We start from the raw sequence: 27,715 nt of genomic DNA, 5'->3' as shown, positions 1-27,715 counted from the left end.
TCAGCAAGATGTGTTCAGGGCCTCACGTATCTAAACGGTGGGTTGGCATGGAACGGAATTAAATGTTTCTCTCAGCTATCTCAAACTGGTAGCCTGTACAAAACACCCCCACCCCAAAAAAGCACCTATATTACAATACAAACTATTGAAACTGGACTACAAAACAAGCACAGCAGTTTAAACAGGACACTCGGTCTTGAAAAGTTTAACACATGTCACAGAATATATATATGTTCTACAAGAAATACATCTGTGGTTTCAAAATAAATCATTTCTGTTAGATAATCACCCATTCCCCCCATAAAATAAAGACTTATATATACATACTACATATAATATCTACTGAACTGAATAGAGTGAATATTAAGAATTTGATTCTAATTCTCCTTCTACCTCTGTATTGATCAGAAACTGTTGTCTAATGAGAATCTTAGCAGAAAATGAAGAGAAATCTCTTTGGTGCAAAAGTCACCCTGAAAATCAGGGGCCAAATGGTGCCTATCTTCCTATAGCTGGGGCCTGCTGTACAAATATATCGTAAGTTTTTTGGTTTTAGCTTGGACTGCTAAAAAACTGACAGCCGGCTTACTTTAGTTGACTTTGCGATAATGATACTTGTCTTAGATCTTAGCTGGCCCACTATTAAATTAAATATAGGTGGATCAACTATGTAGGCTATTGTTGTTTATGAAGGCAACATTCAGTGTTATTGTGAAGACAATCTTATAGTTTGCTGTGGAGACTTGCTTGAAGACAAAAAAAAAAAAAAAAAAAAAAAAAAAAAAAAAAAAAAAAAAGAGGCAATCTGCCTTTTTGATTCTATTTAAATGTCTTCTGGGTTAAAACCCTGGACAATCTTTGACAAGATCGATTTTGGATTTGCCAAATTTTTTTTATGAAACAGGCCTCAGGATACCCTAAATATTTCAATTCACCTAAAATGGTGTCAAGAAAACATTGGCATGAATAAGAAAGCGGCTACAACATGAGTACTCTGAAAGTCAGGGTGATGTTAAAAAGCTATAATAAAATAAAGTTCAACTACCACATGAAAATAAATTAACACTGAAGAATGTGTGGATGTACGTATCAGCAGCACCAAAGACCTTAAGCAGGACAGCCTTGACATAGGAAGTATTCTCAAGTTATGTTCGTTGTCTATTATTTCCAGTAGAGTATTTCGTTCATTTAGACATCTTGGCTACCATTTTATTCATATGAGCTTGAAATAAATATAATCAAAGGTGCATGCACTGCCTTGTGGCCTTTACTGAAGTGATTCCTCTCTGGTCTTGAAATATTGAGACAAATTTCTTCTCTTTCCACTGCTGAAATGTCAAATTACTGCAGAAGCTTTGACATGCTTTTCACTAACTCTATTTTATCTTTGTTTTCATTCAACAAGCAAAAAGAAAAATCCCTTTGGCATTTGTTGGCAAATTTTCAATATTTGTGAGGGTTTTTTTTAAGCAAGGCAGTGATGAAAAAAATCCAACCTTGAGAATACTTCCCAGGACATAACAACAACATAGTACATATTATGACACTCTTCCTCATCTTCACTTTCTTACATATGACAGTTATTTTTTTTTTCAGCAATAACAGCACAATAATGTGACGAGATCTGGAGGACAATACAACAAGATACAGAACACATTTCAACAAGACAATATATCATCTCAAACTGCACAATACCCAGTCTTTGTCAATAAAACCGTGGAGAAATTATGCAATTTTATCGATGGCATAAGCAAATATTTTTTCAAAGCAGTCTTCTGAGTTGAGAAATAGAGACCACCACCTTTTTGTCTGAAGACAGAACAGCATCAAATAGCCAACCTTTCCACATATCCCTGGGGTAATGTACAATCAATCAATCAATCAATCATAGGACCTTGCCAAGGTCATGGCATGAACTGCTGTCATAATATCCAATCCTTGATGGACTTTATCAGTTTCCATGGCTTCATCCCAGTTGCCTTCTTCAACCAAGCCAGACATCCGAATCACTGGCATCCTTCAAGGTGCCCTGTTATAGCCAGAGCAACGGTTAAACAAAGTATGTAAGTTCATGAAGGTAATCAGACAGTGAAAGCAGACAATGAAATGCACAATTTTTTCAGTCTATTTCTGAACTTACAACAGGGTTGTGTTAGGAGTGGCAATAATATTTGCATTGGGTGTAATACTATCAATCTATGACCTTTGACCTCCTGCAATGACCTTGATCATAACCTTGACCATTTACAATGACCTTGACATTAACCCAGGGATATGGAAGTACAAAACTACTGGAAGCCAGATAAGGCAGTTCATGATAATATCACATGGCTCCATCTATCTTTTTCTTGTTTAACTAACTTCAACACAGATCACTTATTCTTTGCCTGCGCTGTCACTCGTTTTGTCACTCGCCCACAACATAGTCCTCCAATAAACATGACGGAGATAACAGCGAAGATAATTAAAAGGAAATGGTTCCGAGAAGGCGACCCCATCACTTGATCCCACAAGTCTGCTGCTGTCTCAGGTGGGGCAATCTGAAAGGAAACAAATCAAGTGATGATGATCTGGCCTGAATATTTCTATCATCCAGTACACTCCTCAAATGAGACAGATACAGTAGTAAAGATGTCTTCCAAACATGCAGCCTATCACTGACAAATACCTTTAAACTATGACCCAGAAAGCATAAAAAAACAATTAACATGGCCTTAATATTACCTACAGAATAAAAAGTGACATAACAGTGAAATGACTTCAAGGAAATGGTTCCAAGATAGAAAGCTAATAATAAAGTATGATTTGCCAATAAATAAAGAATCAATAATTAACTTAGCTTAAATATAACAATTTTCAATTTGAATGTCTATCAGGTTTAGTCTACTTACTTTAGCAGCATACTCCCATAGATCTACTCTCTGTTGTAGTAATATCCTACAGTGTTTAGTAAGACGTATTGTTCTATCATCCAAAGCTGTCAATAAACAACTCATCACTGGAAAAGAGATGAAAAACTCATGGCTTACCTATCAACTTCTCTTTTTTTATTATTCATTTTTAATCCACTCAACTGGCCACTTATTTTAGCATTTTATATTTATTTATTCAATCATGTATTTATTTTAGTACTGGTTCATTTTACAATGATTATGATCCAATAAGTGTAATATTTACAATCATCATTGGACGTAATGGCAGCAACAGCAGCAGTAGAAACAGATTTACACCAGAGTTTTTTTTCTCTCTTATTATTGAAAGGACTTCTCTTGTTTGCAGACCATTATCAGTCATAATGGTTTTAGAATAAGTTACATTTCGTCTGTCTCTGCTACAATAATACACTTCATAATCTTGAAAAAACATTTTAAAAAATGTTTTTTAATGTTCCGGAGTAAGCCAGAATGCCATTAATCAAACAAGTATCTTTGTCCCTATAGAGAATATCTGTCAATACCAGGACCAGCACCTGTGCCCCAATAACTTACATCTTCCCTCTCCTGGTTCTATGCCATCACAGTAATGTCTGAGATCAGCTGAACATGCCTGATGTAGGATGGGATCCAAGTGGACATCCGTCTTTCCTTCTACTAATATCCTGGCTACTTCCTGGATGGAGACATAAATATACAAAATATATGTGCATACAGACCATGGTCTAAATATTAGAAAATTTTCTCTACTTCTAAAACAGGCACAATCCTTTTTGAAGTGTACTACTACAGTAACTGTTTTCACCTTTGAACATTTTAAGAGTAAAACCATCCCTACTAATACTTACATTTGAGCAATCACTTTTAGGTTTTATCTTGTTTTGTTTGACTAAATTTTTCAGACACTCCTCCACCTCTCCTTTGCCTCCCTGTCCATTCTGAACTCTCTCCACCTCTTCACTACAGTACGTCTTCAACTAGGGGACAAATATATAAAATAAATAAATAAAAGTCATTTATTCACAAGTAAACAGATATTATTCCTTAATTTTGAACCCTGTCAGCTTCATCACCTTGATTTTGTTTCAACTACCAGACAGTCAGTATGAAAAGAACAATTACATAATAATATAAGATAATAAGATAATAAATCCCACAAACAGTTAGTCTAAGAAACAGACTTTAAACACTGAATATACATCAGGGCCCCGTATCTCGAAAACATCGCGTATTGCAAATCGCTGTATCAAATAGAGGCTACAATGTATTATATGGGACAAGTATGGGCGAGTTATGGAATCGAGACCCTTGTGCACATGCGCAACACAGCGAAGCTTTCGAGATACGAGGCCCAGAACAACAGGGCATCTCATAGTCTCCACAGATGTTTAATCTACCTCTTTCTCGCAGGCTCTGGCCAGCACAGGGTCCTGTCTGTAGTCCAATGCCGCGCTACGTATTATCTGACCTATCTGGTCTTCACAGTTCTTGGACAACCTCTGGAATAAATAAATTAATTAATTAATAAATTAATTAATTAATAAACAGTCATCTTTTGAAAAAGTGGACCTTTAATCCCTTTATGCGATACACAACATAAAAAATGGCATAGAACCTTTACGATAAAAATTTGATTCAGGTCTGCTACCAACAATTAGTACTGTAGACAAATACCCCTTTTCTGTATGGTGTCTTCAAACAGTTGATGACTTCTCCTTCAAAGTCCTCGTCCTTGCTTTTCTTATTTTGGAGGACAGCTTTGCAGAACTTGGGGATGTCCATGGTGCAGGCGCTCTTCAGGGCTGGGTTCAGGCGATAATCTGGGTACAAAAAAAAAAAAAAAGTACAGAAAATTAAAAAAAAATTAAATTAAATTTGCATCACTAAAATACTCTTCTTAACCCATGTCTTAAAAATATATAACAAAATATGAAGATCTGCTCCAAAACTGACCAAATTGTGCATTAACTATAGGGGCAGAGAGGTGTAGCTGCCTCTTGTATATGTACCACCATCTTGGTTAGGCACTTCATTGAAGCAATTACACAGTCAATAATATGCTGGTGTTAATGTACGTATGCCTTAATATCACATGGTTTTGTTTTATATCTATAGCAAAGACTTTTAGTCATCTTTGTAGCTTTGTAAATATGAAACTGCTTTGTAATAGCTTGTTGTCCAAAAATTATAATATTTATAAAATCACCTCTATTTTGTTCTATCTGTCTGTCAGATATCTTCCTGCGGCATTTCTGATCAAAATTGTCCTCGTTCTTGTGTCTTTTCAAACAAGTGAGATAGTTGGAAGGTTCCTCATCCTGGCAGTAGTGCTGAAATACAAATTTAATGCTAATAAGACAAACCATTTATTGGTTTTGTGTAAGAACAAACATTTATATGGTATATGTGGTACAGTGTGGAAACACTCTCACACTCTTGGTGAAGTCTAATTTTCTGCTGCATATCAAGGATGAAAATATTGACAGAAATAAAAGTTTTTATCAAAAAAAAAAAAAAAAAAAATCCACACATTACGTACCTTCACCATGCTCTTACAGTAAGTCATGAAACCAAAGTCCACACTGGGATCACGCTCCATCACCATCTAAAACAATACGATTAACATATATTTATATTTTATAATGGAGATATTAATATAATTGTGATACAAAGAAAAAATAATCAGTTTCTGAAAAGACTCAATGTGTTTTTCTACCTATGAGGCATTTTTCAACCCTTCATCACCATGATCAAGAAGGGTTTGTTGGTCTTTTGCTAGTCTGCAGATGCAATATGGCGCGACCCACTTGAAAGGGTACAGAGATTTAATTGCTCTGCCCCTGTTGAAAGGGCGCACGTGGGAGGCAGGGATCCATGGTCAAATGTGCGCCATATTTCCATTATTTGCAGACTAGTTAGTCCGCAGACAAAGTGGTTCTGAACACCCCTGTTGACACCAATATCAGGCAAATGACCAGTAGATAGGACATCTGAATGCCCCTATTGACACCAATATCAGACAAATGACCAGGAGATAGGACATCTGAATGCCCCTATTGACACCAATATCAGACAAGTGACCAGTAGATAGGACATCTGAATGTCCCTATTGACACAAATATCAGGCAAGTGACCAGTAGATAGGACATCTCAATGTCCCTATTGACACCAATATCAGGCAAGAGACCAGGAGATAGGACATCTCAATGTCCCTACTGACACCAATATCAGACAAATGACCAGTAGATAGGACATCTGAATGCCCCTACTGACACCAATATCAGACAAATGACCAGGAGATGGGACAACTGAATGCCCCTACTGACACCAATATCAGACAAATGACCAGTAGATAGGACATCTGAATGCCCCTACTGACACCAATATCAGACAAATGACCAGGAGATAGGACATCTGAATGCCCCTATTGACACCAATATCAGACAAGTGACCAGTAGATAGGACATCTGAATGCCCCTACTGACACCAATATCAGGCAAATGACCAGTAGATAGGACATCTGAATGCCCCTACTGACACCAATATCAGACAAATGACCAGGAGATAGGACATCTGAATGCCCCTACTGACACCAATATCAGACAAATGACCAGGAGATAGGACATCTGAATGACCCTATTGACACCAATATCAGACAAATGACCAGGAGATAGGACATCTGAATGACCCTATTGACACCAATATCAGACAAGTGACCAGGAGATAGGACATCTGGATGACCCTATTGACACCAATATCAGACAAATGACCAGGAGATAGGACATCTGAATGGCCCTATTGACACCAATATCAGACAAATGACCAGGAGATAGGACATCTGAATGACCCTATTGACACCAATATCAGACAAGTGACCAGGAGATAGGACATCTGAATGACCCTATTGACACCAATATCAGACAAGTGACCAGGAGATAGGACATCTGACTTGTGAATATATTCTTGAAGGTGCACAATATTATGGGATTGGTGGGGTTTTTAAATCATTCCATCATCTATAGGTTTCATTTTGAGATTATATTTGATCCGAATTTGATGTTCTTAAAGGCTTGTTAATAAAATGTGAGAAATTCCAGTCTTATGAAGTGTGTGCGTGTTTGTGTTTGTTTTGTTTGCCTGCGCGTATGCATGCAGGTACATACCTCTTGTTTAAACAACATACTACTACATGAACTGGACAGTTTCTTTGTGTACATAGGTACATACCTCTCGTTTAAACAACATACTTCTACATGAACTGGACAGTTTCTTTGGGTTTTTCTTCCTAAGGCACTCGGTGACCTCTGCGTTCCCTGCATTCTTGTCTGGGCAAAACTGGTCAATATCTTCCTGGCATGACCGGAGAAGATCTGGGTCCAGTTTAATCGACTCCGACTAAAAAATCAGTAAATAAGAAATAATTACAAATATATGCAACCATACTAAATGCTGTACATAAATTAATATAGCAATAATTTTGTTTTTAAAATATCAAAGAGAGAATGATTAGTACACTAATGCTCATACAATAAGGAATCTTAAAGATATGTAAGTTTGACAAGAATTCACTCAATATTGTGATTTCCAAGTTTAAGCTCAAGAACTGACAAAGACGGAACAGCAGTGTTTTTTTAGTGTGGGCATTATTTAGTTTCTTTTTTTTTTTTTTTTTGCTAAAATCACACATCTTGAAAAATTGATTTTTGTTAAAGTTATGGATAAAAAAAAGATGTAGTCCTTGTTCAAAGTAGATTCCTTTCCCCACTTACTGGCTACCACAGCACAAACTTCAACCACAACTGATAACTTGAAGATAAAGTTATTCTGAAAATCAATATCTGTACTTTATCTAGCAAGGTGTTAACTTACCCTCTGTAACAGTTCAAACTTCAGCTGTGACAGACACTTAGCAGACAATCTCTGTACTTTATCCAGCAGTGTGTTAACTTACCCTCTGTAACAGTTCAAACTTCAGCTGTGACAGACACTTAGCAGACAATCTCTGTACTTTATCCAGCAGTGTGTTAACTTACCCTCTGTAACAGTTCAAACTTCAGCTGTGACAGACACTTAGCAGACAATCTCTGTACTTTATCCAGCAGGGTGTCATTTCTCATGTGTTCACTAAGGCAGACCACTACCTGGGACCTGAGGAAGAAATGCATTAACAAATAAATTCTTTATTGAAAAACAAAGAACACAGATGTGAAGATTAAAGGAGAAATAGACATCAGAAAGGAATTTATAAAGAGAAAATATTCTCCATGACAGTTTTGGGTCAATCCACAAAAAATTCACATCAGAGACACATTTTGTGTGAAATATTTCATAACTGTTTTATACCATTTTTTAATTACTGTCGAAATCTTCCCATACTGGGGTAGCGCTAACACTCGCCAATTTAGCCAAATGCTAAAACTGACTTAAATTGGCTAAACAAAAAGGGCTTGATTTGATTTGTTTTAGTCAAATTATAACCATTTGGATAACAAACTGACAAAGTGGTGATTTGGCTAAGCGAAAAAAATTGCTAGCCCTACCCCAGCCATATCTGATATTTCTTCAGTGTCAAACATGCAAAATATTGGGATAAGTTAAAATTATGCAAAGAACACAAACTGTGTGTTACTGTGGAATGGCCAATAGTAAAGCATTTTTTTTATTCAACCTCAAAAGGACTGCTTTTATGCAAAATACAAGGTAGACATTTCAAGAAATAGTTTAAATTTTGAAACTCTGTACTCACTTTGATTTGGCATTTTTGCATAACTTCATAACATCAGCTTTGCAGGCTTCTTTAAACTTGTGGCTAAATCTGTAGTCCTTAAGTGTGATCTGGAACAGAGAGAGCATTGTGTAAGATGTGAATATACAATGTTTTGCCATTGTGTTAGGTGTGATAATACACCAAATGTGCTAATGTGTTCATTGTGAAAATACAAGTTTTTCCAATTGTGTTGGACATGTTACTGCAGTAACTGTGCCACTGTGTTTGAGCTATTCAGCATAAGATTATTTGCACCAAATCTAATTTTCCTCCCAAGTAAAAACAGCAATGTCTGATGTCTTGAATCATTGCTTGATTTATGGAGAAAGAAAAAACTAAAGAACAAGTGTCCTATGTGTTGCCTACATACCAGCTGATGATGCTCTATGCCTGCTGCACACTTGAGGTCCATCTGGGGGGAGTGTTTCTGTTTGATAAGGCACTCCATTACTTCTCCTGTATCTCTGTCATCCTCCATCTCTTTCTAATAACATAAACAAGATTGCTTTTTGGTTATTTTTTTATTATTTTTTTTCACAAATCCCCTGTAGCTTGAAACAATAAATGCAGAAAATGTTCTTATTTAATTTTTCCTTTTTTTGTTAATTGGTTTCTTATAATAATGAAAAATAAAATGTATATATATTCTCATTAAACACTATTATGTTTTTAAATACTTTCTGAATCATATGAAGAAGATTACTTAAAGTTAATCTATTCCTACAGTAAATTGGCAGCAAAAATAGGCACTTTCAACCCCCCCCACCCCACCCCCACCCCACCCCCGACTACTGGTCTGCTGTCTGTACAGATAAGGAGAAGAACCAACCTGGCAGAAAGTCCTCAACATTGGCATACAAGCCTTCATCAGGATCTTGTCTAGTTCTATGTCTGCATCCTCGTCTTCTGTGAAGTTACCCACTGCTTCCTGGCATTCGTCACTCAAACTATCATAGTTGTCTTGGAGACATTCCACTTCCTGTATACAAGGAAAAATAAAAAATAGAAAAACAAAAAGAAAAAACAAATTTAGCAAGTGAAATTTGACTGAAAATTGTAGGAAAATGATTTTTTAATTTTCCTTATTCCTGTAATGGCTCAAATAATAAGAGTATGACAGAAATTTATATTAAGCTAAAATTGGCAGACATGTCAACACCTGCAAACTTAAAGCAGACTGTCATGGCCTCTCTCTCCATCTACTGGAAAACTGAGTAAGAATCAAAGGCCAAGATTTTCATCAAACTGTGTATACTCACAGCTCCTTTCTCTGTCTCCTGTGAACAGTACGTGGCAAGATCAGCCATACACGGCTCCTCAATACGTGGTTCCAGATCTACATTTAGCGCCCTCTGGTGCATCACACGCTTCACTTCCAGTGCACACTGGCGGGAAATCTGAAGAACAAAAAGGGCAAAGATCTGGTTGTTTTATAATATTCATATTTCAAACTTATTTAAGAATGAATCTTTATTTTTTTCTACAGTCCCAAGGAAAACTTGTTACCTTGTAAATATATCTATCTAAAATTAATTTTTAATCACAAATATTACCTTAAACTTTTAAAGCCCTCAAATATTATGTAATACAAAATAAAAGAAAAATATCTCCATACATTTGTAGATATTTACGACATAACCAAACATATAAAACCATTTCATTCCACAAAACTTAATAGAAACAAAGCCATAAACTCAATATAAAATCCTTCACAAATGCAATTTACTACAAGTAACAGCAAAGCATTATTTGTATTAACTTTCTCGTAGGCTACAAGTTATTTGAATAATTACTTTTTAAACACAAACTGGTTGAATAGAATCATCATTACAACATTATGATCTTATCCAAACTTTTTAAATCAACTTTTTTCGATTTGTTTGTTGGTTTTGTTTCTCTTGAACTTCACTTTTGCTATAAATTGTAGTAAATGACATAAATCATAATAGAAAATAATCCAATCAATATTAACAACAGCAGGATACGGGGGCTATCATGACTAAAAGAAACTAGTAATTGGAATTAGATAAAGCATGAGCTGAAATCAAGTAGAAAAACAGAAGAAAATTATCAAGAATGTGCAAAATACAAACATCATCCACAAAAAGTGCAGAACTCAGGAGTTTGGAAACTGGGTTGACTTTGTTTTTTTTTCTCCAGATTTCAACACCTTCAAAAATCAAGTGCAAGACTCAACAGAATACATAATTTGTAACTCTGAAATTGTTAGTAAATTGTTAGAACCTTCAGACACTAACAGAAACATGTTTATTATATATGAATAAACTAACAGCACTTCTTCCATTATGTAATCAAAAAAAATGGAAAAGAAGGTAAAGAAGTGGAAAACTTCAACCCAAGACACCTAAAATTAAGAATAACTTCCATCAATGAAACAGCAGACGATCACACACAAGACACACTGCAGGGAAATTAAAGCCTTGGATCAACAGCTAACACAATATCCATGCACTCTTTTCATCATCATATTTAAAATGAAATTTCATGACAGAGTTATGTAAATGACAAGCTTCTAGATAGCAATCAAAGCATGACCATACTCTATCAGTGTATCCCAACTGTGTTGCGGAAATTTGCACTGAAAGCTGTTTGTCTATCATGGAAGCAGATGTTTCTTCTGGGTTTGCTTTCAGTTCATAAAAATGTTAAATGTTTAAAAAGTTGCTTGAAGATTGAGATGTTTGATAAAAACAGCCTGTTACTTTGAATACTGGATGAAAAGTGCATATTTAATCAGCCATGCATAAATATTCCAATTTTTTTTCAAATCAAACAACTTGTGATATAAAAAAGTGCATCAATATTCATGAGAAGAAAACAAAAGCACAAATTCATTTATTATTCACATCGTCCTTCTGCAAATGATCCTTGGGCATTTCCTTAAATTTGCGATGCAGGCATGCGAGAACAAAACCCGGTGGCCTCTTTTTTCGCTCATTTTCGGACATCTCCGTCCTCCAGTCCTGGACCCCACAGTAATTCTGTGCCACCTTCCAACACTTCCGGTAAAGACGAGGCGCCAGACTGAGACAAGGGATAGACACAGAGACGTTAGAAACATCGAAAAAAAGTTGTATAAATATGGAGACCACTGGTGTAAATACCACACATAAAATCAGAGAGGACACAACCTGCTTTGTGAAACGGGGCTCATCTTGCCAATAAATTAGCAACTTTTGAAAAAAATTATAACTTTATGGCACTTAGGACACTTAAGATAAAATTCAGGTAGCAATATGATCCTAAAAAAAATTTTGACTGGTAGTCTTAAAAAAATTTTGACTGGTCGTACAAAAGATATCTGTATGCGATTCACAAAACAAATTATGAACTCTGAAGTTATGGTGATATTTAATAAGTCCCCTCTTCAATATGTCAGTCCACCAAAGTTATGAAATAGGAAGTTTTCACCTGGAACTAAAGAACACAACCTTCATTTAATACAACATCAGAAATTAAACAAAAACCACGCCAAGGGGTAGATTCTTCCACATCTAAGGCTAAAAAGGAAAAGAAAGACAATGAGTCAAAACAGACATCCTGGGTTGGTTATTCCATACCTGCAACTATCCACTGCGCCAGACTGCAACAAACAAAGACAACATCGCACAGAATTACCTGCATATGAGGATCGTTTTCGTGATGCATGATTCTGCCGTAAAGGCAAGGCAGGATTAAGGGGCCGTTACTGGGCCCTTCCGTGTCAGGATCGTACCAGTTCTCAGAGGCGTGGCAGTGCTTTACTGCATCTTTGTGACATAGTTTGTGTAGTCTGGAGTCTAGACTGGAAATATAGGTGGCAGTGTGAGCAAGAGGAGCTGGCAACAGAGAATGCTAACATAGGGAGAAAGAAAAAATAGAGAAAAAATAATACCTTTCCCTTTTTTGTACTTTTAAAATAAAAATCAACAATTTCATAATTAGAAAAAATAGGAAGGTCTTGTGGGAAGGGGGGGGCTGATCCACCCCTGATGAGAGAGACTTCATATAACTGTATGCATAGACAGAGAAATAAAAAGATGTAGTAACTAAGGCCTCTCCATAGCTTGACAGGAGAACATGGTCTTCAGATTTGAAGATTCAGGTAGAAACTAGCATTTAATACTTTTTTTTTTTGGTAAATAAAAAGGTAAATGCAGAGTAATCAAGAGGAAAAGAGAAACAAGATGCACATTTGTACATTAGTTTTTTTTTTTTTTTTTTTTTTTTGCGAGTGTTCATTCTTGAGTAATAATTTAAAATATACAAAGAAACTGGTCCCTGAAGACAGCAGACAAGCCAACAGTTGGACAACAATACAGTCAGGGTTTTGAGGACATCAGTACCTGCTACCATGAGTCGGCATACTTCAACAACAAATACACACACACAGAAATATCTTAAACTAGAGGATCAGAGAGGCGATACCGCCTCCGAATATTGTACCACCAGCTGGAGCAAGCGCATTCGTGTAGACCCCCACATACACAAAATAAGGGGTGCAGCCACCAGTCTTGTGCTTGACAAGCTGTAAAAATGCAATCAACAAGAATTTTCAAAATATGCAAAAAATATATATAACTAAAAATGGTGCAATCAAAGTTAAGTTCATTGTAAGGTAGGTCAAAGGTCAATTTCAAGGTCACAGTAAATTGCCAGTATATGATTTCCTATCCAACTTCAATAGTAACTATGGACCTATCTCTGCCAGTTTTGGAGATAAAAGGGAAGCAAAATTTGCAAAGTTCAGTTCATGGTGAAAAGTAGGTCAAAGGTCAATTTCAAGGTCACAGTAAGATTGCCAGTATATGACTTCCTATTCAACTTCAATAGTAACTATGGACCTATCTCTGCCAGTTTTGGAGATAAAAGGGAAGCAAAATTTGCAAAGTTCAGTTCATGGTGAAAAGTAGGTCAAAGGTCAATTTCAAGGTCACATTTAGATTGCCAGTATATGACTTCCTATTCAACTTCAATAGTAACTATGGACCTATCTCTGCCAGTTTTGGAGATAAAAGGGAAGCAAAATTTGCAAAGTTCAGTTCATGGTGAAAAGAAGGTCAAAGGTCAATTTCAAGGTCACAGTAAAATTGCCAGTATATGACTTCCTATGCAAGTTCAATAGTAACTATGGACCTATCTCTGCCAGTTTTGGAGATAAAAGGGAAGCAAATTTTGCAAAGTTCAGTTCAAGGTGAAAAGTAGGTCAAAGGTCAATTTCAAGGTCACAGTAAAATTGCCAGTATATGACTTCCTATTCAAGTTCAATAGTAACTATGGACCTATCTCTGCCAGTTTTGGAGATAAAAGGGAAGCAAAATTTGCAAAGTTCAGTTCATGGTGATAAGTAGGTCAAAGGTCAATTTCAAGGTCACAGTAAGATTGCCAGTATATGACTTCCTATTCAACTTCAATAGTAACTATGGACCTATCTCTGCCAGTTTTGGAGATAAAAGGGAAGCAAAATTTGCAAAGTTCAGTTCATGGTGAAAAGTAGGTCAAAGGTCAATTTCAAGGTCACATTTAGATTGCCAGTATATGACTTCCTATTCAACTTCAATAGTAACTATGGACCTATCTCTGTCAGTTTTGGAGATAAAAGGGAAGCAAAATTTGCAAAGTTCAGTTCATGGTGAAAAGAAGGTCAAAGGTCAATTTCAAGGTCACAGTAAAATTGCCAGTATATGACTTCCTATGCAAGTTCAATAGTAACTATGGACCTATCTCTGCCAGTTTTGGAGATAAAAGGGAAGCAAATTTTGCAAAGTTCAGTTCAAGGTGAAAAGTAGGTCAAAGGTCAATTTCAAGGTCACAGTAAAATTGCCAGTATATGACTTCCTATTCAAGTTCAATAGTAACTATGGACCTATCTCTGCCAGTTTTGGAGATAAAAGGGAAGCAAAATTTGCAAAGTTCAGTTCATGGTGATAAGTAGGTCAAAGGTCAATTTCAAGGTCACAGTAAGATTGCCAGTATATGACTTCCTATTCAACTTCAATAGTAACTATGGACCTATCTCTGCCAGTTTTGGAGATAAAAGGGAAGCAAAATTTGCAAAGTTCAGTTCATGGTGATAAGTAGGTCAAAGGTCAATTTCAAGGTCACAGTAAGATTGCCAGTATATGACTTCCTATTCAACTTCAATAGTAACTATGGACCTATCTCTGCCAGTTTTGGAGATAAAAGGGAAGCAAAATTTGCAAAGTTCAGTTCATGGTGAAAAGTAGGTCAAAGGTCAATGTCAAGGTCACAGTAAGATTGCCAGTATATGACTTCCTATTCAACTTCAATAGTAACTATGGACCTATCTCTGCCAGTTTTGGAGATATAAGGGACTAAATGTTATAATTTTGGAGTTACCATAATGTGCCATAAATTTCCTACAGAAAAAATTAATTAAAATAAAGAAAAGGTCATTTTGGTCAAAGTTCTTGAAATGGGAGGTTCTCTGAAGTTGCAGAAGTTTAAATTTGATAAAATAATGTCATTTTTGACCACAAGTTGTCTGCTTTGCCAAGCATTATGTTTTATTTTTCCGGAGTTCAAAATTTATTATCCATTACCGTACTGCACATTTTTACGGAAGCCGACTGGTGCCATATGTTGAAAAAAAAAATTATCTCGAAATTTCGAGATAGCATTTTTTTTGTTCAAATTTCAAAATACTATCTCGAAATTTCGAGATAAATTTTTTTGCTCAAATATCAAAATGCTATCTCGAAATTTCGAGATAATTTTTTTTTTGTTCAAATTTCAAAATGCTATCTCGAAATTTCGAGATAAAAATTTTTTTTGTTCAAATTTCAAAATAGTATCTCGAAATTTCGAGATAATTTTTTTTTCTACATATGGCACCAGTCGGCTTCCGTACATTTTCCTTTCACCACCAATATGTACTTTCTGATACAGCGTAACTCGAAAACCGTATGGAATACAAAAAAACCGAGACCACTTCCAGTGTTGGGCTTTACATGCTCTACAAAATGCAAAAAAGAATGGGTCTCTAGCATTAACGGTTCCCGAATTAGAGACAGTTTTCAGTTTCGGTATCTTATGGCCGCTACTCCTGTGAAAATGCACCGATTGACCCCAAATTCACGGAGATGAAAGATGACCTGAAGGGTAACACTTTCCAATAATATTATTGGTTAAGTCTGTGTGGCGTCTGAATAACAGGGCAAAAAAATTTTTTTTCGTAAAAAATTTCATTTTTTTGAAAATTTTGACCCATTTGACCTTGAAGTAAAGGTCAAAGGTCAAATCCGAGGGTATATTTGAAATCTACACATATGACTTTTGGAAAGCCGTCTATAGAAATTTTTCCCGTAACTCCTTCTGTAGGGTAGATAATTAGCATTTAATTTTGCCATTTTTAGACAAGGGTGCATTGCAATGAGTGCCACACCCAGACCCCAATACCGACAAAGCCCAAATTTTACGTGGAACGAGTTGAGATTATAGGTGACTTAAATCCATGAGATGGGTACGGGGGCCCTTACCGTCTAGGAGGAGAAGCGGTAACGGTAACATGGCGGCGGAGCCGGCGGAACGGACCGGACGGGACCGAAACCATGTGTACCGCCAGCGCTAACGCTGGTGGTAAATTTTTTTGTTCAAATTTCAAAATAGTATCTCGAAATTTCGAGATAATTTTTTTTTCTACATATGGCACCAGTGGGCTTCCGTACATTTTCCTTTCACCACCAATATGTACTTTTTGATACAGCGTAACTCGAAAACCGTATGGAATACAAAAAAACCGAGACCACCTCCAGTGTTGGGCTTTACATGCTCTACAAAATGCAAAAAAGAATGGGTCTCTAGCATTAACGGTTCCCGAATTAGAGACAGTTTTCAGTTTCGGTATCTTATGGCCGCTACTCCTGTGAAAATGCACCGATTGACCCCAAATTCACGGAGATGAAAGATGACCTGAAGGGTAACACTTTCCAATAATATTATTGGTTAAGTCTGTGTGGTGTCTGAATAACAGGGCAAAAAATTTTTTTTTCGTAAAAAATTTCATTTTTTTGAAAATTTTGGCCCATTTGACCTTGAAGTAAAGGTCAAAGGTCAAATCCGAGGGTATATTTGAAATCTACACATATGACTTTTGGAAAGCCGTCTGTAGAAATTTTTCCCGTAACTCCTTCCGTAGGGTAGATAATTAGCATTTAATTTTGCCATTTTTGGACAAGGGTGCATTGCAATGAGTGCCACACCCAGACCCCAATACCGACAAAGCCCAAATTTTACGTGGAACGAGTTGAGATTATAGGTGACCTAAATCCATGAGATGGGTATGGGGGGCCTTACCGTCTAGGAGGAGAAGCGGTAACGGTAGCCGTCCGGCGGAGCCGGCGGAGCCGGCGGAACGATCCGGACGAGACCGAAACCATGTGTACCGCCAGCGCTAACGCTGGTGGTACAATAACATGCACAAAACAATTACAAAGTGTTGTTCATATCAAGTTCACAGAAATCCCTGTCGTGTGATTATATTTTAAAATAAGATATATTCTAAATAAACAACTACACACAAACTGTAATGACCAGTTTTTAAAGACAACTTTAAGTTATTTTTAAAAATAATATCCAATTTTGTAGTTTGCCATACTATTTTCCAATTAATAAAAAAAGTGAGAGTTCAAAGTGAACTAAACAGTTTTTCAGTTTTTCCAGTAATAATTATACAACTACATCCTAGCAAAAGGTAACATCACTTTAAAAATGGCAATATTATGTGTAAAATCACTTACTTGAAGTCCCTAGCTACAAAGTACTGTATTTCTACCAGGCGCTCTTCGCATTCGTCTGTCATTTTGTCTGACTCCATCTTGTCCATCAGGCATGCCATCACACTGGAAATAGGTATAGCTGCCATTAGGACTTTGTATTACCTAGACCAATCTAACCTGCACTGGAAACTTTTCAACCCACCCTCTCCCACCTCTATAGAAATTTGCACGATTTGCACAAGATTTAATCAAATAAAACAATTCTTAATCTTTTGGCTGTATAGGAATAAGCATGCTTAGTGACTTTGTTGAAAACCTTTCTTTTTAATTCAACTGTTTTACAAATCTTACACAAAATCTACCTGAACTTTACTTCATATGGTCCAAAAATGTTTTAGTTTAACTAGTCTAAGGTAAAATCTATAAGTACGTAACCTGGTGCCAGTTTCACAAAAAAACTTAAGTCAGTCCCCTGGCTAAGTTGACTATGATTTCCATGTGAATGCTGTCACACTGCTCCTGATAGGGTAAGATGTGCCCATGTGACCATGTAACCTTGGTAATTAAGCTCTTAGCCAGGGAACCTGACTTAGTTTTTTTTGTGAAACTGGTCTTACTTGGCATCTCCTGGTTTGACATCTTTACACAGCACACTAGCCACAGGTTGACACGCCTGCATCACGGAGGGATCCACCCTGATGTCTTCTGCCGCATCCGCCACCTTAATCAGACCCTCCAGCTGAAATGATTTAATACATCACTTTATACGCTTGTTGCTGTGAACAGTTTTAAGATCTTCATGCAAAAAATCTGCCATAACATGGCTAAAGTTGCAATTTTCAGGGGTGGATCCAGAGACATTTTCTGACAGGCTTACAAATTTTTTTTGTTGAGCCATTTTTCATTTTTGACCGTCTTCTGAAAAAATTAGATGCCCGTCAATGTTAACTTGAAATATTCTGTCTCCGAATGACCCAGAAGATGATTTCCATAAAATCCCTGAATTTAACTGATAAATTTTCATTTTTACCTCGTTCAAAGATTTCATCACCTAAAATTACCACAAGCCCCAATGACAAACCACAATTAAGATTCTCCCAACTCACCGCTCTGAGACATTGCTCACTAATCCTGGGCTGTTTATCAAACTGTCTCTCTCTGGGTCTGGCCAGGTCCATCAGACAGTGTAGTGTCTTCCCGCCTCTCTCCGTGCCACCATCACAGTATTGGGTCACCTCAGTCGAACAGTCCTTGGCTACCTCAGGCGTCAGCTGGTAATCTTCCATTAAGCTGCGACGCCAGTTGTTCATCTCTGACTGACACTCTGCGGAGACCTTTTTGCCTGAAAAAAGTGATCTGGGGTAGCGCTAACACTTGCCAATTTAGCCAAATGCTAAAACTGGCCTTCATTGGCTAAAGAAAATGGGCTTGATTTGACTTGTTTTAGTCAAATTATAACCATTTTGATAACAAATTGACATAAAAGTGGTGATATGGCTAAGCCCACCCCAGGTGATGGTGAATTTTGACAGAATGACAGAATTTTGACAGAAATGAATCGTCTTACTTGGGACCAGCGCTGTCAGTACTTTTCAAGATGAGCAGAACTCATAAAAATGGTCTTTTTGCATTTTAAAGAATCCTGTTAATATCATGAATACTTAAAAAATTATAATTCATTTTGTAGAACTTTGGCTGCTTTTCAACCAATATTCCTTTTTTTCAGGGATGACAAATACAAAAAACTGACAAATTTGTCATGAAATCTGGAAATATATGTTGATGCCAAGAAACAATGAATGGAAACAAGGTTTATCAAAAAAGCAGCCAAGACAAAGTAATCTAAGCCTCATCAGAAAGTGCTGCCACCTTCTGGATTCAAATGGAAAATGTATTAAAATTCTAAACAGTCTAAAATTCTACACAGTTGCTAATCAACACCTTACAGGGGTTGAAACAGAAATTTTGGGTCACTGGTCCTATGGGACAAGTGACTTTGCTGTGTTACTAGTCCAAGCTAATTTTTAGTGGTCCTCATGATGTGGTATGCATTTCCACAATCACATATTACACTGTTTTCAAATGACTTTATTTATTCAAATAAACTTAATATTTCACACATCACAAGTTTTATCCAAATCACAGTTCTTCATTCTTTTTTAAAAGAATTAATTAATGTTAAAATATCAGAACTGAAAGTGACGGCGATAGTTTAAAAGCCTTACTAAAAACCCATCTTTTCATGATAAATGTTTTCAGCCTCCCTCTGACTTAATTTTAGAAGTGAATCTTAAAGATAGTCATTTTAGACTTTCTTACATTCTGAATCAGCGCTGGATTCTTGACTAAACGAACTAGTGCTTGGTACTTCAGAATATCTCGTTGCTTTGGCTTGCTTACGCCATATGCAAAAAATTTCACATCGCAGCTAATGCAAATACCCGAAAAATGGTGGCTAAGCTGTCAAATGCAGAGCGCATGTAACTTTTTTGTGGGATTTCTATTTTTAACATCATCTAAGACCAATGAGAGCCGTTCTTTTGTATCAGTCGGACCAATAACGATCTCCAAAACTACGTAGAATATCACTCCCTTACGCTTATGCATGGAATTTGCCGAACTAATGATTCCCGTAGTTTTGCTATGCGCGCATGTGCAGTGATATCCAATATGGTGCGGCCCACGTTCTAAAGGAAGCAAGTGAGAAAATATGTTGAATTCACAAGATTTACGGAAAATAAATGCGAAAATATTGACAGAAATGGTGAAGTAGCATCAGTAACCACTGTTTCTGATCAAAACTGACACTCGTCAGAAAGGACTAAAGTAACCTGTCACAATGGGTCGTCCCCGTGCTTTCACTATCTGGAATTTACGAGTGACTACCGTCTGTTTCTACCCATGACCTTACCTTTCTTCCTCTCATTCTCCAAACAGAGCAAAATCTCTGACAGTCGTCCCGGCTGATTCTGGTGCTCTCTGGCATGTTTGGCACACTTGAACATCTTGATGTCCTTAGCACAGCCCTCTGCCAGAGCATGACCCACTTTATAGTCAGCATGCACCAGCTTCTGGCGTAGAGTCACCATCTCTTGGCACTGAATAACAGTGACATGGAGATTGGTTAATTTACTGGCCAATTAGGTGAATCTATCATTAGCAAAATTCTACTGATGGGGTTTTCAAACCTAAGATTTTAATGAACATTTTATTAAATGCAGTGCTCAAGCCATGACATCCAAGTAAAATATAACCTATAAAAACAAACAGAACATACAGAAATAACTGTCAAAACTTTACCTCTGCGCTCATTGTCCTCTCAAATTTGTGTTTGTACAAGCACTTAAAGATGCGTCCATGTCCCGCTTTCACGTCTCGACAGAACTTCTCGCGATCATCTTTACAGGCGAAGTAGAGCGGCCTGTCCATGTGATAGTCGTCAGACTGTAGTTCAGCCACCCTCATAATCTGCTGATTACATCCCTCGTCAAGTTCACTATAGTGACGCTCTAAACACTTGATTGTTCTGCCTTGGTTGTGGGGGGACTGAAATTATATATTCAGATAAATAACCCTATGATTACGTGTAGAAGGATATTTTCTTATGTAATGTAGTTCAAGGTTTGGTGTATTTCAATTTCTTCTAAGCTTAATCTAAATATGAAGTATTATTAAACCTGGTCTTTTAGTGATTATCTTAATTTCAATATTTGTTAAGGGCCAAATTACAGATTTACATTTTGGACTCCTTGTAACCCAAATGCTGGAGAAACCCCTCATCAAAAATAAATATGTAGTGGAAACTAGTTATGCTAGTCAACATCATAACCCTCAATCAGAATTATAAATATGCTTTAATGTGTTTTCAAACTCACATCATCCCTGTCATCCTCACTCCGTCCACACTTAAAACGACTGATGTCGTTACTGCACCTCTCAACAAAATTTTTGATGAGACGGTAATCTGAGAATATAAGACTGGCCATTTTCTTTAGGAACAACTGGCAGTTTTGGTTGGTGATGTTCTCCATGTTTTCTATCAAGCAGGGAATGATCTCCCCTCCTCCTTGTTGTAACTTGTTGCATTCTGGCAGCTGAAAGGAAAAAGGAGGAAATCATATGGAACGAACTGAAATGTACAAGGTACACTGATCTATCTCTTCATAACATAGGACTGTAAACCACTTCAGAGGAACAGAAAAAAAATGTACAATTCTCCATGTTTGGGTCTTTTGTTGTGAACATCCGCTGTGGTATCAGTCAGGTGCACCACTCATCAGCAAGGCATGAAGTTGACATTTGCATTGCTATTACACATATATTACTTTAAACCTGGCTCTTTTTTATAATTGTTATTATTACTATTATTAACATCATCATCATCATCATCATTTTTATTACTAAACAATTTTAGTGTTCATCTGCAGCCTCCGTGTGGTCAAAGAGATGGGAGCCCATTATTTCCTTACCTTGGAAAGTGGGTCTTTGCAAACCTCAAATGCTGCAGAATCAAAACGAACATCTGTTGTTAACTGACGCTTGTAGTCATACACAACCTATTGTGGAAAAATAAAACATTCAATCCATTAATAAAAATCAAACAATAAGCTTTAACATATACACTGAGCAAATATATAAAACCCCAGGTGAATCATTTATGTGACTTGGGCTTCAGGCGACAATGTGTATTTATGGGCAGTAATGTGTGAACACAACAACAAAATTCACACTGTATGATTTACTATGTATATTACCCATATTGTTGATAAGATTGCAAGAAGCGTTTATATTTTAGCTCAGTGTACTTCAATTTTATAGTTCTCTGTCATAATATAATCCAATGCCATTTCCTTTCAGGTTTACCATTGGAAATGTCATCCATGCCATTATAAAACAAAACATTCAAACTGATACCAGTTACAATATAATAACCATTCTCACTGACTGATATAACAGAGTATACAATATGACAGTCATATAAACAGCTTAACACATTGATTTTATGGCACATTTATTACACCTGACAGCATAAAATAACTAGAATAAAGTCTTGGGATGAGAGAAGCTTAAAAAAGACACCATTTTTAATAATTACATTAAATTTAATTAAATTTTTAATTCAGCTTATAGTACTCATACTCACATGCTGGCATTTGGGTGTCAACTGCTGATTTTCCTGTAAAGAAATGCAAAAAATCAGTTCTATTATGAGAGTATTTAATTAGATTTACTGACCCTCAATTCTAGATTCACAAATTTCTCACAATTTACCACTAAACAGGGTTCAATTATAACAATGCTTGGCTTTCCTCCTCAGAGTTAATATGCATTATGTAACCTGGATTCACAGAAATCTTCAGTAAACCTCCCCTCAGCATGTTAAGTATAATCAGGATGTCATGACCTATGGAGAAACATGGCCTAGGATAATGAAATTATCACTCCTATTTGGACAGATGGTCCTAAGTTATTAAAAACAGGTGGTCTCAGCATACATAGATTTGTGCACAGAGAGAGAGATCTCCATGTCACTTGGTTTAAGTGAATTTACTACCTCTACCAACAAAGGAGACTGTGTTTCATTAGTTCTATCACTTAATTCAGATTTTATTTGGGAAAATCAACTTTGTTTTAATCCCCAGGGTAAGAAGGGGGGTAAAGGGGGGTGGGAGAGGGGGGAGAGCTTATTGCTGTTAGCAATAACTTGCCGTTTTTCAAACACCAGTACCATATTTCTAACCAGACCTGTACATTGCAAAAATCATAGTTATTCTATTCTAAAACAAAGATAAAAAGACCTTTCTCTCCATATTACAACTAGGAAAAAATATATACTTGAATCATTTCTATAGCAACACATAAACAAATAAATCATTAACTAAGTGTAGCTTGGCTGTCATTAACAACAATTATCAGCATTTGACAATCGCCCAGCATCTGACCGTTGTAAAGCCAGTGAAAGTATGCAAACATCTTTAATAATGGGTGCCTGCCCTGATGTTGACACTGTCTCTATACTGACAACTACTTCCAGCCCAGTGACCCTTGGTGACCAGGTAAACACTGGACATAGGACCACTAACGTTAATACACTAATGCATCACTGCAGTGTGACTTAAGTTTTATCTATTTAACTTTTCTATAGATCTATTTACTCATTATTTATTCATTATGTACTTCCTTATTGAAATAAATCATAAAGATATCTATTTATGTATCTGTGTAAGAGTCTATTTATTCATTTCCTTGTTTACTTATATTTTTCTCTATTCATCATCATCATCATCATTATTATTACCATCATTTTTTAAAAAATTTTATTCACATTAATTGTAAGTTATTTTAGTTGATCTTATTTTATCTCATTTTCTTTATTTGTTAATTTATTTACTTCTTTATTTTTCTGTTCGCAAGGAAAGTAACTGTAGCAAGCAAATATGGTTCAGCACATCCTTCACCAATGAACTACTGGTAAAGTGCAGTGCAGGAAACACACATGACATGGGAAAGACATTAAATGCATGGTAAAAAACACACAATGCTTGAAAGGCTTTTAGCCTCCCAAATTGGAGACAAACTGAACTTATTAAGGGCCATGTATATATAACATTAACAATAAAAATAATGAAAACCCTCTTTAACTGATTTTCACAGTGATCGATGTCAATATTTGTGTGTGTGTCCTTTGGGAAATTAAGGCTTCGTTCACATGCAATGTCTATTTTCTATTTTCTATTATATAATTTTCGGTATGTCTTATGATCACGGTCTGTGCACTGAATATCCCGCGGCGTAATTACTGGCAGCGCGAGCCAGTTACTATAAGTTACTATAAGTAACTGGCTCGCGCTGCCAGTAATTACGCGGCGGGATATTCAGTGCACAGACCGTGATCATAAGACATACCGAAAATAGAAAATAGAAAATAGAAAATAGACATTGCATGTGAACGAAGCCTAAGACTATTTGCAGGCTACATACTAGACTCACTCAAGCTCAGACAATGAATACCAGCATGATCCAGGACTGAGATCAGTTACTGAAGTGGTTAAGTGTTTTTTTTTTCAATCCAGGTAATACCCATGAAAAAATTGAAATCAACTCACTCCACTGAATGAAAAAACAAATACAGATACACATCAGTTTATAAGTTCTTTCACAATACAAAGCACACTGATATGGATTTTAACAATAACAAACAAACAAATTAATTAATTTAAAAATAAAACCCTTGTAAACTCTATCAGTAAGCCTTACATTTACATATCCTTCAAAATCAGGGTTTTTATGAAACACCCTGATAGCAAATGAATTTATTCATTGAAAAAAAAAAAAAACTTCAGGCATATTGAAGAAAAGATACTGGTAAAGTAACAAAGTTGGCTACCAGTATGGAGATATCTTTTTATTACCATACCACATCCATTATTAGGAATCCTTTTAAAGACACCTTAAAATTTATTTCTTGGATACCAGGAAATCATGGCTTTTAACCTACCACAAAATTCTACAAAATGCAGGGAAAAAACCTCCAATGAACAAAATATGTCAATCATACTTAATCCTCCAATTACTGGTCTAAAATAAAACACCTGATTATGACTCAATTGTACTCTGGACCCAGATTTATACTGAGCAAAAAATTCTAAAATACTGCCAGCAGCTGTTTATAACCTGGCAATAAAATACTTTCTGAACTGCCATCAATGAGGGAAATATTGCCTTTGAGTGTGGTTGTGACAGGTATTGTTTTTGTTTCCTTTCAGATCACTTGAAGATGAGTCAAATCTTCACTTTGAATAATCAGCTTTAGATCCTTATGTGTACTACAGATCCAGGGAGAAGACAATTCTCAGCCACATGCAGGTAACATAGACTGATAGTAATATATGACTGACAAGTTTGTTGATTTATTTCATTTGGACTTGCATTACCAATAAATTAATGTCATTTCAGAAAAATATCTCTTTTCACATACACCAGAAGAAAGTTTCAACAAGGTCTTCAACCTCAAATACAATAGAAAGCAGTTGCATCGTTTGGCCCGTAATCCCCCCCCCTCCCACCCCCTGCAGCTAAGCCCATGTGACTTAGTACCTGTATAAATCATGGGGGAGAATTTATTAACCTTATATAACACTGTCAAAATATTGTTCCCTACAAGTGTTACACAATGCAAAAATTGTGAAATGATAAAATGAACCAAATTCATTTTTGTGATCATTATAATATGAGTATGAAGAATTTTTATTTTACTATTATTATTGTTGAATTCTACCAGATCATCAAATCAGGTAAACGTCGACTTACACTCTATAATGGAATGCAATGGCAGATCATAATACAGGATATGTTTAAGACACCTATTTACATCCACAAAGCAAAAGGAAAATGTTTCTAAGACTTAATTAAAACCATATTGTAACAGCCAAAGAAATTTCAGAAACAAGTCCAGAACTGCAGACACAAAGTTGGGGCAGATGCTGAGATACATTTGTGCAACTCACGCTACAGCCTCCTCCAGTAATTTTTGTGAACTTCATTCTGTTCAGATGCACTATTTAAAAGGCTTCAGCTGTCAATGACTATGCAATGAGATCAGAGAAGGGTCCAAAGGATTTGTGTGTGTGTGTGTGTGTGTGGGGGGGGGGGGGGGGGGGGTGTGGGTGGGTGGGTGGGAGGGGGTGCACTGGTAGAATACAAGGGGGTGGGAGAGTACATGGTTACAACAGGAGAAAGCATTACCCTACTAGTACTCCTTCCAGTAGAACTACTGCCCCCCATGTGGACGCTTATATATACTGACAACCCACAGCTATTTTCCCCTCTGTGTTCCTCAGCATATATTTCATTTCCCTCATTCACAGTAACTCTAAAGTTCACTGTCAGACATTGGATAGCCTAACAATTATCTATACTGTCTAACAACAAGTCTCGACGTCAAACTCACCTTCAGATCATTCTGCAAGCAATCCAACACGGCGAAATTATTGCTCATGGAGTTGGCAAGGTTGTGGCTGCAGTAATGTTTTATCTCCTCCTTACAGTCAGGGTTTTCTGCAAGTTTCATAGGAGGCGTGGGGTGGGCAGCTTGTTGTTGCTGCTGAAAGCTCCCCGGACTCCGGTTTGGGCTTTTATAATCAACGGCAGGGTTTTGTTTAAATGCCAATCCTCCTCCGCCGATTTGGTTGCCTTGTTGTTGCATGTTTCCCTGCCCCTGCCCGCCAGCCGGCACTTGGGGGACGGCCCCCGCTGGTTGCCGCGGATGTTGTTGCATGTTGATAGCGTTCGCAAACTGTCCATTTCCATTTGTTTCGATACGTTTTTGTCGCTTCAACGGTATCTCATGATGTGAATTAGAATTCTCGTTCGGGAGAGCATTTTGGTTAATTTCGCCTTCCCCCCATACGCAATGTAGCAGTAAAAATACTGCGAAGATCGGAAGGACACGTCTGTGGTCGGCCATCTTGGCACTAATGGTACTATATTTTGAACACGTCAGACGTATTAAATAAAAAGTGTACGTTGACAAATATTTGTAGTATAATTTTTGGTAAATTTGCTTTTTTGATAGATATGAACACAAGCTTTGCTTAAAGGGGTATTAACTTCACGCACAGTTCTTGTGAAATTGCCAGCCGCAGCACGCATACGTCAGTCGGTGTAGTTATTTCCGGTAAATAAATATAACTCCGCTACTTGATTTTGCCAGTTCTTGATGAACGCATGTACGTAACCTGCGTGGCAGATGATGAAGACACTTTATGTGTATTAGGATTTCCATTTTCCAAATGCTTGTTTTGTTAAACAAATTAAAAACAAAAACTGCAATAAATTTGACTTATATTTATGTTAAATCATTAAGAACAATAAATTAAAGGCGGTTGCCGAAACGCACATATAGGGCCTAATTAAAATAGTCACCCGAATCCAATTTACAGGGTTACTACTTAATATGGAATATTATTTTTTGGCGAGTAAATTTTCTACAAAATATTTATTTTCTCTCTTACTCTTTTAAATACAAAACTACTCCATGTGTAGCCAGGTGTGTTACCTAATTACCACACAACTCTCGAAACAATTGATGCATGCAGTTGCATGCATGTTCTGTGGTCAGAAATGTGAGGGGTGGTCTTTTCGGCAATTTCTGCCCTTGTATAAAAACGCATGGGTTTGGTCAATCTTTGGAGTGTATTAAGAGAAGCAACAAAGGGATCGCTCTGAAACTTGCCAGGTACCTTAAAGAAAATATAACATAGGCCCCTACCACTGTC

The 27,715-nt window shown here is 36.6% G+C and overlaps 1 protein-coding gene across 2 annotated transcripts; it reads right to left on the bottom strand.

Annotated features, from left to right (window-relative positions):
• Nucleotides 1-256: 256 nt before the first annotated feature.
• LOC106172528 (Golgi apparatus protein 1) lies at nucleotides 257-26,935 on the bottom strand. 2 transcript variants are annotated; one of them, XM_087010825.1, is made up of 24 exons: nucleotides 26,389-26,935; nucleotides 22,582-22,614; nucleotides 21,908-21,994; nucleotides 21,314-21,532; nucleotides 20,739-20,984; nucleotides 20,350-20,536; nucleotides 18,545-18,780; nucleotides 18,056-18,177; nucleotides 17,460-17,561; nucleotides 12,340-12,505; nucleotides 9,960-10,097; nucleotides 9,530-9,679; nucleotides 9,071-9,184; nucleotides 8,680-8,768; nucleotides 7,967-8,081; nucleotides 7,161-7,328; nucleotides 5,473-5,538; nucleotides 5,140-5,263; nucleotides 4,608-4,753; nucleotides 4,331-4,432; nucleotides 3,782-3,910; nucleotides 3,489-3,609; nucleotides 2,892-2,998; nucleotides 257-2,540 (listed from the first exon to the last, which is right to left on the bottom strand). In XM_087010825.1, the coding sequence occupies exons 1-24, from the start codon at nucleotides 26,902-26,904 to the stop codon at nucleotides 2,373-2,375; spliced, it is 3,651 nt and encodes a 1,216-aa protein (XP_086866951.1). In that variant the 5' UTR covers nucleotides 26,905-26,935; the 3' UTR covers nucleotides 257-2,372. The 2 variants fall into 2 exon arrangements, with proteins under 2 accessions (XP_086866951.1, XP_086866952.1); XM_087010826.1 differs by lacking the exon at nucleotides 12,340-12,505 and adding an exon at nucleotides 11,568-11,745 and having other exon boundaries at nucleotides 26,389-26,933.
• Nucleotides 26,936-27,715: the final 780 nt, after the last annotated feature.

Source organism: Lingula anatina, chromosome 4 (assembly GCF_051362555.1).
Source record: "Lingula anatina isolate TDL-2025a chromosome 4, LinAna3.0, whole genome shotgun sequence".
Taxonomy (NCBI): domain Eukaryota; kingdom Metazoa; phylum Brachiopoda; class Lingulata; order Lingulida; family Lingulidae; genus Lingula; species Lingula anatina.
This window is presented reverse-complemented; position numbering and strand designations above follow the sequence as displayed.

Bases quoted from the DNA above. Each gene is read 5' to 3' on its own strand.
- LOC106172528 (XM_087010826.1), bottom strand. From the start codon at position 26,904: ATGGCCGACCACAGACGTGTCCTTCCGATCTTCGCAGTATTTTTACTG. The intron at 21,995-22,581 runs GTGAGTATGAGT...TTTCCACAATAG, and splicing joins TGACACCCAAATGCCAGCAT to GTTGTGTATGACTACAAGCG. The intron at 4,754-5,139 runs GTGATTTTATAA...TTTTGTACCCAG, and splicing joins ACAGATAGAACAAAATAGAG to ATTATCGCCTGAACCCAGCC.